At 36.9% G+C, this 16,934-nt stretch overlaps 1 protein-coding gene across 3 annotated transcripts in view; it reads right to left on the reverse strand.

Moving 5' to 3' along the window:
- Positions 1–16,934, reverse strand: part of LOC149242479 (uric acid-xanthine permease-like) — a 466,625-nt gene that overhangs the window by 312,238 nt on the left and 137,453 nt on the right. For 2 of the 3 annotated variants that reach the window (XM_089374251.1, XM_089374249.1), the window contains exons 4-6: positions 10,613–10,663; positions 9,349–9,491; positions 8,811–8,978 (exon numbers count right to left, since the gene is read on the reverse strand). In XM_089374251.1, the coding sequence (XP_089230377.1) occupies positions 8,811–8,978; positions 9,349–9,491; positions 10,613–10,663 (362 nt within the window). The remainder of the gene's footprint in view (positions 1–8,810; positions 8,979–9,348; positions 9,492–10,612; positions 10,664–16,934) is intronic. The other variant, XM_089374250.1, reaches the window with a different exon arrangement.

A 16,934-nucleotide genomic window follows, 5' to 3' on the forward strand; every position in this document is an offset into this window, starting at 1 on the left:
CAGAAAAAACCAATATTAATGGAGATATTCGTATTTTTTACTAAATTTAGTCCACATCTCGTAAACCTCTTTTTTGAGCCTTCATAAATAGAAAGAGGGTTATGGACTAAATATAAAAAGAGGCTTAATTTATTTACCATACCTCTAGTTTATTTATATTTTTATTTATTTACCATACCTTTTTTTTTCCACAGAAAAAAGCGAACCATCCATTAATAAAAATAGAGAGTTACAGAGCAAATGCAGAGCATTTCGGAAAGACTCGTTCTTTGCCTTAAAAAAGGGAAAAGAAAAGAGTCTCAGCTGGTTGACAAAGACCAGCGCAACAGCCTCAACTGGTTGACATAGAACCAGCGCAACAGCCTCAGCTGGAGGACAAGAAAACAGAACAGAGAGAGAAACCAGAAGAAATAATGTACAATAAGGGGAGGAAATTATGATTTTCTCCCCTTTTTCTTCTCAACCTTTCGCCACTCCCCTTGAGATGGAGAGGATGAAAAAAGAACAAGAGAAGAGTCCTCCACAATGCAAGGAGCGTCCTTATCTGTATCGGAGTGTTCTGGAGAATGATGTCTTTTGGCCCCGCTAGTGTCCTCAAGAACTGGATTTTTCTTCGGCAAAGAGGCCATCATTCCCTGTGCTGCCAATTTCTCAGGTTCTGGCGACTTATGAACCTGATTGTTTGCTATGGGGGTGGTTGTCGTGGCTTCGCCCCCAATTGGATCATCGTCATGTTCAGGTGGAGGGTTATCTGCCTCCTCGTCTTCTGTTTCTTCTTCTGGATTCACTGTGTGTTGCCAGCCTCTTGGTTTTTGTGCTTGTTTCTTGTTCCTTCTGCTTTCTCTTTTGACTTGAGGACAGTTATTACGAAGGTGACCTGTTTGTTGACAGCCTCGGCACCTGAAGGCCATGTTTTCGTAATCTAGTGGTTGTTTCCACTGGGTGTTGTTATGGATCAGAATAATGCTATCAGGTAGCCCTTGACTGAGATCAACCTCGACACAGATTCTAGCAAAAGTATGTATACATCTAGCAATTCTTTCCACATCTTGCTTGATGTATTTGCCTATTGCATTCCCCATTGCTTCGAAAACTTTGGGAAGCCAGAAGTGTAACGGGAGGTTGTGTAACCTGACCCAGACCGGCATTTTGGAAACCACCATAGAGGAGGGGTCAAAACCCGGGAACCAGGGGTTATGAAGAGTCCTGCATTGCCCCAGAACCATGGCCCCTCATGGAGGACATATTCTTTTTCTTTGACTGTGTCGAATTTACAATAAAAAATCCTTTGGAGCATAAATGGATGTCACAATTTGTTGACCATGTGGAAAAGATCCATTGTCGTAAAGCATCTGTTTTAGGCCAAAAGCCATTGAATCTACAAATGACTGCCAAGGAAGAGAAATCAGCATGAAAGTTGTTTACCTCAGGCAGGTCGATTGTCAAAACTGGTGTCTGCTTTCTTTGCTCCACTATATAGGGACCAGGTAGATCTTGTGTTAGTGCTGGCTTGTTGGTGGCTTCCCCCTTCCCTTTGACAACATCCTTGAACGAACCTATGCCCTTTGAGCTGGATCCAAAGCTTCCACCTCTCAGCCTCATGCTCAGAAAAATGGTTGAATCTCTCACTATTCCATAGTGTTGCACTGTAAATTTTTCCTGTAGAATGTGTCCTGCATATACCAAGCTCAACAGGCTTGCTGATATGCCTAAGAATTCTTGTATTTCGTCTTTTAAATTTTTTATCAGCATCCCTGTTCTGATTTGCTTGCAAATCGTATTCCCTGACAGGGTTCTGATGAAGATTTGTATCACTTCAAGGCCGGGGTCCTTAATTGCTGGATTTGTTTTTTGCCTGGATTCTTCTGCTAATTGGTTCTCCAAGACAGGAAGGGGTGTTGGCTTGCCAAGGTCAATTCTCCGGTGTTCATTTAAACTATCTGGAGGACCTGTAAGAATCAGGGAAACCCTGACCTCTCGACGGAAGGATTTCTTGAAGAGGGTTGTCCAGGGCATAAATGTCTTCGCTGCCGAGATGTCAGCCGCCCACATCTGCCCGGAGGTGAACAGGGGAGCCTCAATCCACAAGGAACCCGGTCCCAATCTCTCGCCCCATACTTGAGCGTCAACCATGCCTTTAAAAGAATGCCAGAGTGCAGCGGATCGGACTTCCCGTAGCAGACTGACCGGGGGCAGAGGATCAATCAGCCGCATCTCTTTCCAAACGACGCAGACATTGCTACCTAGCCAGGCCGAAACACCCACGGAGGAGAGCACAGCTACCCAAAACAGGGTAGGGTCAGATTGATTTGAAACAAAACGCCTAGGGCTTTGTGGAATGGTGCCCAGATCCACCCTGAGAAAGCCGACCTGAGCCAAGAAGGGAGAAAATTCCTCCTGCCCCTGAATGCTTTGATTCGATCCATGAGCCTCAGGATCCGAGCCAAATCCAAAGAGATGAATCGAGTTCTGTGATCCCGGCAACCAGGCGCCAAGCAATTCTGGAACATAGCTGATCTCTAGGAGCGGCGGCGACACAAAACGATCCTTTTGAAACTCTAGTCACACGAGAACCCGCCATTCTACCGCTTCAGTTTTTTCAATGATTTACCATACCTTTTGAGTAAGTATGAAAAGAGGTTTTATTTATTTACCATACCTCCACTTTATTTTTATTTTTATTTTCTTACACCCTTGCATGTATATAAGGTGACTTATGGGGTAAATATAAAAAATGTATTATTTATTTACCATACCTCTCATTTATTTATATTTTTATTAATTTATCATACCTCTTTTATAAATATGGTATTTGGCCCATAGGATTCACTTAAATAAAACCTATTCTTGAAAATTAGGGCGAATGGAAGGTTGTAACTCCTAATTTCAAGGCTAAATTAACCTTTTTTACCCTCTCCCTTAAAATAAGGTGGGCTGACCTCCATAATTAACTTTTTTATAAAATAAATTTGAGGCGATTTGTAAAAATGTACTATGATAGAAAATATTCGCCCACTAAAAATTTAAAACCCCTTAATTTCCCCTAAGGGCGAAAATTCACCCCTAACATTTTCCATGGTAGAGTTTCTCTACTTCAAGGAGCAAATGGGTATAGTGGCAACCACTTCTTCGCTAAGATGGACTGTTAGTTTTTGGATATGATAGTAGCATATAGGTGTTCTAGTCTCAGAATGTGCCTAAGAGGCTAAGGAACACAAGACCTCCAAAACCCAAAAAAGGTTTCGCTAGAAAAGACTTTGAGACACCTTAATTAGACTAATTAGCCATAATTAAAATATTTCCCAAAAAAGGTTTAGCTAGAAAAGACTTTGAGACACCGTAATTAAATTAATTAGCCATGATTAAAATATTTCCTAATTCTAACTTAGGAAAAGTGGTTAATTAAAGGGAATTAATTAAGGAAGTTCGATTTTGCTCTATAGGCTTCTATTGATGAAGTCAAATTGATCTTAGCCATGAGTTGAGATATAATTGTGGTTGTAGAGACTCCAACGAGAGATTATAGGAGCAAGTCAAAGGTTTGGAGACGACACTGAAAACAGTTTATGATTATGAGATTGTATTTTGGATTAATCACATCATTAAGTTATGGTCGATGTTTCGAACCATCTAATGTGGTTCATCCTCAGGACAAACGTGAAAAAATCAATCTGTCTAGAAGATTAAATAGTAAAGATGCATTGGGTTCCAAAGTTAGCCGTTGGAAATTAGGTGTTATGGATTAGTTGTTAGGAATTAGTTGTTGAATTAATTGATTAATTACTTAGTTATTTTTATTTTTATTTATTTTATTTTTATGGTTAATAAATTGAATTAAATTATAAGAATTATGTATTTATATATGGATATTAATAATTGGGATTAAGTTTAAAATTATTTAACAATTAGTTTTTAAAAATACAATTAATATTATTAAACAATTAGTTATATACGTTTTATATTAAAATATCAGTGAATAATTTAATAGGAAAGTCAAAAAAGTAAAAAAACAACGAAAAATAAAATAAAATCAACCAAAAAATAAATAAATAAAATAATAATAACGAATAATCAATTAAAAAATAAGAAATAAAATAAAATAATAATAAATAAATAAAATGAAATGAAAAAAAAAACAATCAATAAGATAGGGCGGGAATCCAGTTCCTACTGAGTTTCCAGCCATCGTCTCTGTTTAGATTAATAGCATGCTTCTCAATCTCAATGGCTTCTCTTAGCTTCGAGTGATCAACCCTTGCGATGACCCGAGAATCCTCAATGCAGACATGGTGTTTGGATTTCTCGCATGTTTAGCTAAAGCTAACGAACGAGAACGATAGTGCTTAATGTTTGCAACATGCTCTTGAATTCTTTGGTTAATGGGGCGACCAGTTTCCCCAATGTAGGGAATCCCATAGGAACAAGGGATCGATTAGACCCCTTTCATGTCTTTAGGGTTTACAGGGTCCTTAACAGATCTAAGGGAATTCCTAATGGTATTAAGGGGTTTGAAGGTAGCAGAAACTCTATTCTTTTTAAGAATATGAGCAATATTATCGGTTTTCTAGGGGAAAACCGATAATATTGCTCATATTCTTAAAAAGAATAGAGTTTCTGCTACCTTCAAACCCCTTAATATCATTAGGAATTCCCTTATATATCTGTTAAGGACCCTGTAAACCCTAAAGACATGAAAGGGGTCTACTCGATCCCTTGCTCATGTGGGATTTCCTACATTGGGGAAACTGGTCGCTCCATGAACCAAAGAATTCAAGAGCATGCTACATACATTAAGCACAATTGTTCTCGTTCGTCAGCTTTAGCTAAACATGCAGAGAAATCCAAACACCATGTCTGCATTGAGGATTCCCAGGTCATCGCAAGGGTTGATCACTTCCATCATAGGAAGCTAAGAGAAACCATTGAGATTGAGAAGCATGCTATTAATCTAAACAGAGACAATGGCTGGAAACTCAGTAGGAGCTAGATTCCTGCCCTATCTTATTGATTGTTTTTTTTCATTTTATTTTATTTTATGTATTATTATTTATTTTTTAATTGATTATTCATTATTATTATTTTATTTATTTATTTATTTATCTTTTGGTTGATTTTATTTTATTTTATTTTTTCTTTGTTTTTTTACTTTTTTTACTTTCCTATTGAATTATTCACTGATATTTTAATATAAAACATATATAACTAATTGATTAATAATATTAATTGTATTTTTAAAAACTAATTGTTAATTAATTTTAAACTTAATCCCAATTATTAATATCCATATAGAAATATATAATTCTTATAGTTTAATTTAATTCAATTTATTAGCCATAAAAATAAAATAAAATAAACTAATTAAGTAATTAATCAATTACTTCAACAACTAATTCCTAAGAAATAATCCATAACGACTGATTCCCAACAGCTAACTCTGGAACCTAATGCATCTTTACTATTTAATCTTCTGGAGAGATTGATTTTTTCACCTTTATCATGAGGATAAACAACATTAGATGGTTCGAAACGTCGACCATAACTTAATGATGTGATTAATCCGAAAGACAATCTCATAATCAATATGGATCACAAAAGACTAAGATCAAACATTGTATGAATTGAGCAGTTTGACTACCCAGTTGGAAGTATTCAACAAGGGCACAGTTGGAGCTAGGTAAGCATCGAAGCAAGGATTTCAGCAAGTATTCGAGATCAGGAGTTTGGAGGAATTTTCCTCTGTATTTTCTAGAGTCCAAGGGCAGGGACAAGGAGGCCGAATTCATCTGCAGAGGAGGCTGAATACAACAATGCAAGTTAGCCATATTTTTGAGTGTCAGTTGCCGAAGGAGCCACTTTTCAGTTTCCAATTGCTAGATCAGTGTCCTAGAGGCAGAGGGAGGCAGGATCACTGGCAGGAAGGTGATTCCAAGGATGTACGAATTCTCTGTGTGCAACGATGCGCATTTCCAGCTAGGTAATGCGAATAGCCTGGAAGTGCGTGTTGCTGAGAGAAGGAAGACAAGGGTGTCTTCCCATTTATTTTGCCAATAAAGATTGTTGGAGCTTTGCCATACAGGTAAGCAGATCATTGTACTCTTTAATTGCCGAAGATAATAATAAAACTCTCTACTAGGGAAAATTTTAAGAACCCCCCCTAAATTTATATATATAATAAATGGGCGAATCTTCATGGTATATAGGAAAAATGGAAGACGATTTTATCGATAATATAATATGTATATATAATTTTTTGGCGAATTTGTCACCAGGCATGGCGAATATTTTACTCAATTATAAAATCTTGTAAGATCTTGGTATTACCATGGGTTATTATAAACCTGGAGCTTAAAAGTTACTATTAATAATTTATAAAAATTAATAAAATTAATAGTTGATTTTTATTTTATTTTTTATTTTAACCAAGCTAAAATGTTTAACATACATTAAATTACAACATCTATTTTTACTCTTGATCCACCCGCGAGAGGGATCAAATATTTTTCACTCTATGCTAGTTTGCATATCACGATATTTGATACCTCTCGGGGGTTAGTAGATCCAGAGTAAAGATGGATCTATGCTGGTTTAATTCTCCCATTTAAATAGGCTACATTCCAGGTGAATACCATGGGTCAATACCATGTGCTTGGTGAATACCATGGTTCAATACCAGGTGCCATTTTGGTGAATACCATGAGTCAATACCATGTGCCATTTTTATTTTTATTAATACTAATATTAGGGTTAATAATGTTTTTTTGCATGGTATTAATAATAACCATGGGATTTGTCCCATAGTATTTTGCCCATAGGTTTCACCTAAATATAACGCATTTTTTGAGTGTTAGTAAATATAAGGTGACTTATGGAGTAAATATAAAAAAAAAAAATTATTTGTTTACCATACCTCTCGTTTATTTATATTTTTATTAATTTACCATACCTCTTTTACAAATATGGTATTTGGCCCATAGGATTCACTTAAATAAAACCTCTTTCTTGAGCCTTCATAAATAGAATGAGGGTTATGGACTAAATATAAAAAGAAGTTTTATTTATTTACCATACGTCTAGTTTATTTATATTTTTATTTATTTACCATACCTTTTGAGTAAGTATAAAAAGACATTTTATTTATTTACCATACATCCACTTTACTTATATTTTTATTTGTTTACACGGTGACTTATGGAGTAAATATAAAAAATATTTTATTTATTTACCATACCTCTCATTTATTTATATTTTTATTAATTTACCATACCTCTTTTATAAATATGGTATTTGGCCCATAGGATTCACTTAAATAAAACCTATTCTTGAAAATGGGCGAATGGATTCACTTAAATAAAATCTATTCTTGAAAATGGGCGAATGGAAGGTTGTAACTCCTAATTTCAAGGGCTAAATTTACCTTTTTTACCCTTTCCCTTAAAATAAGGTGGGCTATAAAACCCCTTAATTTCGCCAAAGGGCGAACATTCGCCCCTAAAATTTTCTATGCTCTCTACTACATTGGTTTTCCCTTCGAGGTTTTTCCAAGGACAATTGTCCAAAAACAACAGTGTTATTTTTGTGTGTGCATATTTCTGAATTCTATATTTTTTATATTTTGTGACGTTTTATTTGTGAAAATTGCAATAATGAATTTATTGTTATTTGCCGAATAATAATTCAAAAAACAAATAATCTTAATAAATAGAAGATAAATATCTAGTAATTGCAATCAAAGAATTTTTACACTAATGAGAAAAGGTGTAAGTTTGATCTCTCAAATATCAAAGGTATTTTTGTTGAGTACAAAAAACATCCAAGGCTTACTAGATCTACATTCTAGAATAGACGAAGATTGTCATAAGAAGAGACATAAAGTTTGATGAGGATGGATGATCCTCAAGTCATAAGAGATTGCCACAAAGATTGAGAAAGGAGAAAAGCTTCTTGTCCCAAAGTCTGATATGAAATTAAAGGAAAAATGAAATCTAGATAAGCAAGGTTTAGTTAATAAATAAAGGCTTTATTATCCTCAAGTTCATCTAGGAAATCGAGACGGCTTACACGGACATTACAAGAAGCACATGAGCAAGTGGGAGTGCCAAAGTCTATTTTTGGCTAAGCCATCCACCTAAAAGTTTCTACTTATGTTGCAATAATGTCTTCCTAGGCTTCTATGTTTCTATGCTTTGTAGTCACTATATGTTTAATATAAGTATTTTTCTTTTAGGTGTAGTCTTTTTTACATAAATTATACGAACTCTTTCATAATGTACACGTTTACTTATGACTTAAGTAACTTTATAAGATAAATTACGAACATAGCATAAAAACAAAAATGCTAAATATAAATGACTATTATATAAATAAAATCATCAACAAATATAACCTATCATTATCTGTAAATTATAAGATAGTTTTCAAGTTTTAGTCAATAGTCCAATTTCCCTTATTGTCCATATGTCAACGACAACATCTTTCCTATAGTTCTTATTCGCATTGCAAGATGTTATTAGATTTCTTGAATCTTGACTACATAATTTTTTCCTGACATTTTACTAAATTCTGTAATTTTTATATTAGGTTTGTGGCATCTAAAATTTTCTACTTCAGAGATTAAAAATACGTTGGTCTATGTAACTCGGCTTTTAATCTTTCATTGAATGACGTAACCATCTGTTTCATCAATTGACATGTTAAAATAATACAATAATATTTTGCATAAGAATAAAAGTTTACTTCGATATTAACATGTAACAACGCCACTAATCATAGAATATTATTCAAGTGCAAAGAAAAGAAGAAATAAAGATCACCTGACTGGCACAAGTTGTACCACCTCCCCAATTTTCAAATCCGGTGGTTATCAAGGACACACCAATTAATATAATGCAAGTCCCTGTCACAATAGGTGGAAAAATTCGCCGTAAAGTTCTTGGGGGACAAAAGGAAATTGCAACCTGTACCCAACAACAGACAAGAATCTGTGCTCAAGGATGGTTAGTTTACGATATTGGGGCAAACATCATAAAACACCAACCTTGTCTAAAAGATACCAATAAGTCTTCCAAACATGAGACATCAAGACAAGTGTGGCCTAAATAAATCAATGTACCCATCATTGTGAGTCCAGTAAAGCAAGGCTTCAAACGATTGACTGACAAAGCTGATGAATGTCCACCTTGTAGTGTATTTAAAGAAGAATTGTGTTTTTTCAATGTATCATCTCATATCTACTTTCGAACGGAGAGTTCAACATTGAATCACCAAAATATAAATTATATTATAAGAAACGTTGAAACATTAAAATCTATAAAGGATAATTATTTTCCTAATGCAAAAAAATATACTAACCGTGCCAAGGATGTGACCATATGCTTCTTGTCCAGATAAGCAATTCCCTTCAAGTTGTTGTTGGCATGAATTGCATGATCCATTGACAATACAACTTACACCATTACATGTACAGGAGGTTAGGATTGAGATTACCTCCGTCGCTGCAAGCAACCCAAGTGATTTCAAAAAAAAGATATGGTAGTGGAAATAGTGCTAAATTAAGTGGTGCCATATAATGGAAAGAGTATTGCTTTACATGAACTCTTACAAAAAAATAAAATAGCATATAGTAGAGATCATATGAATAAACCATCTGCCCTGCAGCAAGAATAATATAAATCAATACTCCAAACAAATATACGAATGGACTTGCATAGATTGAACTTCGGTTAGTGTTGGATGTTGTATTTCTGAAGCTGTGTAGAATGCAGAAAAAATTGCAAGAAAGAATGATATATTTTACTTCAGATATTTTGTGTATTGTATGTTATGTCACAAGAGTTTACCTACATGTAGAGGTGTTCGTTCACATGAAAATTATTTGCTACATAGGCATGCAAGTAGCTTACATATGAGATACATTATTTTTTTATTATAATTTATCATTATGAGGTCATGGGACCATAGTTATAGAAAGAGGTAGTTAGAACCAAACTTACTAGGACTAACTCGCTCACCCACTCCACAAGACCAAAGAGATTAAACGCTCACCCAAAGTGTTCAAATTCCCAACTCACGAGTTGAAGACCTAAAGGAAAGTTGGAGGGATTATCCAATGTCAACACAACAACCCACTCCCACTCTTTAGGTTGGCTATTCCCCAACACAAGGGGGGAATCTCTAAATAAAACTAAGTTTAGCTAAACGTTAGGAATAAAATGGTTACTGAAACTTGGGTCAGATCTGATTTTATATGCAGAAATTTGATAAGATATTTTAGATCTAAGTAAAAGGAGTAAGTCTAATAAAGATGATGCATACAAGATTATTTTCTTAGACTTAAATGAATTATGGATTTTATTATTTTCAATGTAATTTCCAGAATTATAAAACAGAAAATTAAAGAATGAATTTGAAGATTTTTGAGTGGTTGGAAAACAAGATCAGTGCAGAAACAACTTATTTAAAATTTATCTACTCTACTTAACAAAATGTGAGAAATAAAATATACATGTGATACAGTCTTGCCATTAGATGTAAACAAACGTTCAAACTGGGAAATGCATCATTAAATGTCATAATAAACTGAGAAGTAAATAGAATTTTATGATAAGATTATTACCAACAGGTAAAACTGCAAACGTGATACCCATTACAGAGAACAACCCTGATCCTGCAAATCAAAATGATTGATGAAAGATTAGGCAATTCTGTTCAAACAATATGTTTAAAAAATTGCAAAAAATTAAACAAAAGAAATATTGTCTTTTGCTTTACGTTTTAGAATAAAGCAAAAATAGAAATACATAATCAATTTTTAGTAACAGAAAAACTAATACATGTGGCAAATAGCAAGGAAAATGACATTTTTAATTATAACACTTTAAAAATAATTAACATTATTCATTTATTTCATATCAAATCATTAGTCAAATGTTCTTTTGTTTTTATTTTACTATTATTTTTAGTTGGCTAACAAAGTGAATTGGCATGTTACAAAAATACATACAAATACACACAGTCATGCATATAGAGACCGATAAATATCTATGTGGGTAACCCCTAGGAGAAAAAATTTCCCCTGTTGTTTCAACTTGCTATCCAACAGCCCTATCATGATCCACAGATAGCTAGCTTCGGATGGATCTCATGTCTGAGTGCTTTCTTTCATCTAGCTTGCTCATCCCATAAAGGTGGGTCATCTATTGTGAAGTACATTAACCATTTTTATATTCAAGTGTTTTCATTTAATGTTTAAGGGCATTCGATTATGGACCACAAGGTGAATTGGATGATAGACAACTTTTGATTGTACACTTGTTCCCATGCTTTACCTTGGTGGTTATCACTTTACCTTAGTTTGATGTGACCTTCCTTAAGGCCTTTCTTTCACTATCTAGGAGGGGCATGTTACCCACTAAAATGGGTAACCCTATAGGAGGAAACTTTTCTCCTACATTTGACAGCCAGTTGGATATATAGCCACCCAACACCCCCTGCTAGCCACCATTTGATGATGATATGCCATATGCCTCCATCATTTGCATCAGCCATGTGCCTCTCACCATCTGGCAATTGTAATTGGATGAAGGTGGGCTGCTATTCAAAAGGTACTTTGATCATTTTGCAATCGGGTGCTTATACTTGTTTGTTTTGGGCATTTAGTATGAATGATGGGGTGATATGGAAGATTGATAGATCTTGACCGCAATTTTGTTCTCTCACCTTGCAAGGGGTTAATCTTTGGCCCTAGTCTAGTGGCACTTCTTTTGAGGCATTAACATTTAGGAGGGGCACCACTGGGAAAATCATGATTGAGATAGCATGTTCCATTCTTCCTTATACCGTACTTAACACTTTCAATGTCACATTACAAAATCCATATCTCACCTCTATTCTTCAGGTTCAACTTGTCATTGGTTCTTTCAGATTTGGCACTCATATGTTCACATACCTTGAGTATGGCTAGAAAACTTTGCCCTGGAGGTTGTTGCAACTAAAGAAATGAAAAATCATATCATGGAAATTTCACAGCATATCATAGCATCGGATGAGTTCTAGCCTTGAAATTTTGTGGAGAGGATAGAATGCATGAGATCTCCAAAACCCAGAAATCGTTTCTAGAAATTCCGCTTAGAAATGACTTAATTATATTATTAGTCAGTTTTTAAATATTTCCTAAGTCTAAACTTAGGGAATAAGACTAATTAATCAAAATTAATTAAGTTAAGGTGTGAATTTTCTCGAAACTAACACAAATCGACTTCAAGTTAATCCTAGCCATCGATTAAGATCTAATCTTGGCCATTGAAATCTCAATAGAGGATTATAAGAAAAATTTGATGGGGTTTGGAGAAATCACTTGAGCAGATCGATTTCCTGAGTAGCAGCAGTCAGTTGCAGGAGAGAGAGCCTATGAGATCAAAGCAGTGAGGGGGGCAGGGACAGTGAAGCCAGAGAAAGGATTCCAGTTCCAGTGAGTGCATTTGGAGAGAGGCAAGTGAGCCACAGTGAGGCTAACACATAGCAGCACAGTAGCCTCTAGAGGCAATTTCAAAACTGTTGGGGAAAGCCGAGTTTCACTGCCATAAGCTATGCAGAGGTTTCGGAGGCCAAGAGAGACTTTTTCCCAGATAGAAGCAAACCAAATGGCTTGAGGAGAAGTTGGTTTGAGCTGAGTGCAGAAGTGACTATGCTAGGGTGACGCAGTAGCTGTGCAGAGCCGGTTTGGACGGCTCAACTTGAGCTGAGGTCAGAGCCCAGATTTCCCTGTGGAGTGAGGAAATTTCTCACTAGATTTTTCTTGCTAGTATTTCTTTGTAGGATTTTCAGTTTCGAGATCCAGTTGCACTCAGATTATTTCATTGTTGCATAATAATAAAACACTCAGCTACTACACCGGGTTTCCCAAGTTGGGTTTTTCCAAGGACATTGGTCCAAAAATAACTGTCATTTCATGTGTGTGGTAGTATTTCTTCCAACGTTTATTTCTTCCGCAGTTTATTTTTGTAGGTTGCAGTGTGATTGATTCAGTATTTGATGTAGCAAACAGTAAACAAATTGTTAAAAATTAATTTAACAATTATGATAATTATCTCCAGTTGTTGTAATAGGATTTGGGCTTCCGAATTTTGACATGGTATCAGAGCGCAGATGATCAGCTGGAGAGATCAATAGTGAAGGAAGAGGGCGTTTCGCTATTCATTGAGGGGCAACAGGTCGAAATCCTAGAAGCAGCGTAGTCACCTTGGCCAAAAGGTCAAATTCCTTGAGGAGAATCGATTTTTCTGAGAGAGGGACAGAAAATTCAATCTCTCTAGATCTAGGGATTCCAGAGGCAGGGGGAGCAACACAATATTTTTCGTAGAGAAGATCTATAGCTGGACGCAGTAGTTTTGCAACAATTTGTTGGAGCAAAACTAGTGTCGGGTGGAAGAAGAGCACACATTGAGGGAAAATTTTCCTCAGGGAACTTCTAGTCTCAAGAAGTTCAATTTCCCTTGTAGATCAGCAGTTGTTGTGAGTAGAGATTCTCACTCCACTGGGGAGTGCGAATAGCCTCGTAGCCGTTGAGTAGAAGGGAAGAGGAGATTTTCGACATTGTTTGAGATGGCCACTTCCTGACTTCAAGATTAGGACAGGTTGGATGGCGCTTCCAACTATGTCATTTGGAAGGCAAGGATGTCCTTCCTTTTGGATGAATATGGCCTGAAGCCTTTCATAGATGTAGTGGTAGCTATCCCCACAGATGCAGATTAGCTGAAGGAGTACAAAAAGGAGATGGCACAGGCAAAGAGGTTGATCCTTGACGGTCTTTGGGATCACCTTGTATCACACATAGTGGCCAACGGAACGTCCAAAGAGATGTGGGATACACTTTCCACGCTATACCAAGGCACTTTCGAGAAACGAAAGATGTACTTAGAGGAGAAGCTGAGATGCACTAGGATGGAGAAAGGGGAATGCATAGACCCTTTCCTCACCAAGATTCAGGAGATTCAGGACCAGTTTGCAGGTGTTGGGGCAATGCTTCAACCCACAAAGCTAGTACGATTGGCACTCAACAATGTCTCTAAGGAGTGGCAGGTATTTGTCTAAAGTATCTTGGGCAAATACACCTTGCAAAGGTGGAACATGATGTGGGCCGATTTGTAGCAGATGGAGTTGAGACGAGACATAGTCAAGAGCTCCATCAATGGTAGTAGCAACAGATCGAAGCAGGTGAACGAGGAGGAGAATGTGGCCCTCACATTGAAGGGTCCCAATCAGGGACAGGGGGAGCAGTGAAAGGACCTGTCAAAGGTCAAGTGCTTCAGATGTGGTGAGCTTGGTCACTATAGTACCCAGTGTCCTCTCAGGAAGAAGGACAAGGAGGAGAAGTAGGACCAACAGGCAACATCAGCAGAGATTGATAGGTTGTCCTCCAGGTTGGAGGAAGACTTCACCATGTTTACTAATATACCCCCAGGAGTGAAGTGGGGTGATTTGGTGTTGTAGCCCCAGAGTGCTACAGATGGGCAGGATTCTTGAGGAGGTCCACCTCTTGAATCAGTACCTTGCTACAGGAGCCTGCAGTATTTAGTGGCAGAAGGGATCAGTGGCAGTAGATGCAGTCAGATGCCAGAGTGACAAATGCAGAGACTATTATCAGTCAGATGCTAGGGAGCGCAATGCAAAGTTGGCAGAAGTATAGTTGGCACAGTGCAGAGTCAGCAGCAGTGCAGATTCTTCAGTGACAGTGCAGATACTAGCAATAGTCAGAGACTCGGGTGACAAATGCATCATATTGATCACAGTTGATTTAGTATTTAGGATGCTTTTCAGTAGAAGATGTTGCAATTGCAACAGCAACAGATGGAGAGGGAGTTGTGGTGCAGATTTAGTGTTGTCAGCAGTTCAACAGGGTCAGCAGCAGCACATATGTAGCACATATCAGAGTTGTGCAATAGTTGGTAGGCAGCGGAAACCAGACATCAGCAGCATGACAGGAGATGATGCAGAAATAGGGTGTTGCTATAGGAGGCAGCAACACTAGAACACATTCCTCGCTAAGAGGGAGTGTTAGTTTTTGTAGCATCGGATGTGTTCTAGCCTTGAAATTTTGTGGAGAGGCTAGAATGCATGAGATCTCCAAAACCCAAAAATTGTTTCTAGAAATTCTACCTAGAAATTACTTAATTAGATTACTAATAAGTTTTTAAATATTTCCTAAGTCTAAACTTAGGGAATATGACTAATTAATCATAATTAATTAAGTTAAGGTGTGAATGTTCTAGAAACTCACACGGATCGAATTCAAGTTAATCCTAGCACCGATTAAGATCTAATCTTGGTCATTGAAGTCTCAACAGAGAATTATAAGAAGTCGATGGGGATTGAAGAAATCACTTGAGCAGTTCGATTTCTTGAGTAGCAGCAGTCGGTTGCCGGAGAGAGAGCCAGTGAGATCGAAGCAGTGAGAGAGGGGCATGGATAGTGAAGCCGGAGGAAGGATTCCAGTTCCAGTGAGTGCATTTGCAGAGAGGCAAGTGAGCCACAGTGAGACTGACGCAAAGTAGTGTAGTAGCCTCTAGAGGCAATTTCGAAACTGTTGGGGAAAGCTGAGTTTCAGTGCCAGAAGCTAGGTAGAGGTTCCGAAGTCTAGGAGAGACTTTTTGCCAGACAGTAGCAGACCAGACGACTTGAGGAGAAGCTAGTTCAAGTTGAGTGCAGAAATGACTGCGCTAGGGTGACGTAGTAGCTGTGCAGAGCCAGTTTGGATGGTTCAACTTGAGTTCAGGTCAGAGCCCAGATTTGCCTATGGAGTGAGGAAATTCCTCACTAGATTTTTCTTGCCAGCTTTTCTCTGTAGGATTGTCAGTTTCGCCATACATTTGTACTCAGATTATTTCATTGTTGCATAATAATAAAATCTTTAGCTGCTACACCGTTTTTCCCAAGTTGGGTTTTTCAGGGGACATTGGTCCAAAAATAAATGTCATTTTATGTGTGTGTGCTAGTATTTCTTCCAACATTTATTTCTTCCGCAGTTTATTTGTGTAGATTGTGGTGTGATTGATTCAGTATTTGCTATAGCAAACAGTAAATAAATTGTTAAAACTTAATTTAACAATTAGGAGAATTATTTCCAATTGCTACAATAGGATTCGGGTTTCTGAATTTTTACATCTAGAGCATTCTCACTTTTTCTCAATTAGTTCCCTTTAATTAATCAATTTTCCTAAGTTAGACAAACAATTTTTAATTATCGATCAATTAATTTAATTGAGCTATTTTCTCCTGAAACCTTTTTTGGGTTTTGGAGATCTTGTGTTTCTTAGCCTCTCCAACCAAAGTTGAGACTAGAGAACCTGTCCAATGCTATAAAAACTAACAGGAAGATGTTCTCCACTACTCCCAACTTATCTCTAAAAAGAAAAACTTTGCCTTGCCCAAGGCTTTCGTCAGAATATCTGCAACCTACTAATCTGTGGAAACATACTGGAGCCGAACTGATCCACACTATAAACGATCCCTGATGAAGTGGTATCTGATGTCGATGTGTTCTGACCTATCATGAAACACTGGATTCTCAAAGAGCTTGATGAAACTCTAATTATCACAGTAGATACTGGTCGACTCCAGTCTCTGACCAAATAGTGCCACTAGCGGCTTTCAAAGCTATATGGCCTCACATGTAGCAATACTCGTTGCCATGTATTTAGCCTCTGTAGAACTCAATGCCATGGAATTTTTCTTCCTATTGTTCCAAGAGACAACCTCTAATCCAATACTGAAGCAATACTGTGAGGTGCTTTTCCAATCCACTACACTACTTGCCTAGTTTGCATCTGTGTACCCCATCAACCTAACACCATCACCTTGACTAAACCTCAAACCATTATCGATTGTGCCTCATAGATATCGTAGCACACGTTTCGTTGTTGTCCAATGTACCCTCTTAG

The sequence above is a fragment of the Pinus tabuliformis genome, chromosome 8 (assembly GCF_031772625.1).
Source record: "Pinus tabuliformis cultivar Carrire ecotype Pingquan chromosome 8, CPIR1, whole genome shotgun sequence".
NCBI lineage: Eukaryota > Viridiplantae > Streptophyta > Pinopsida > Pinales > Pinaceae > Pinus > Pinus tabuliformis.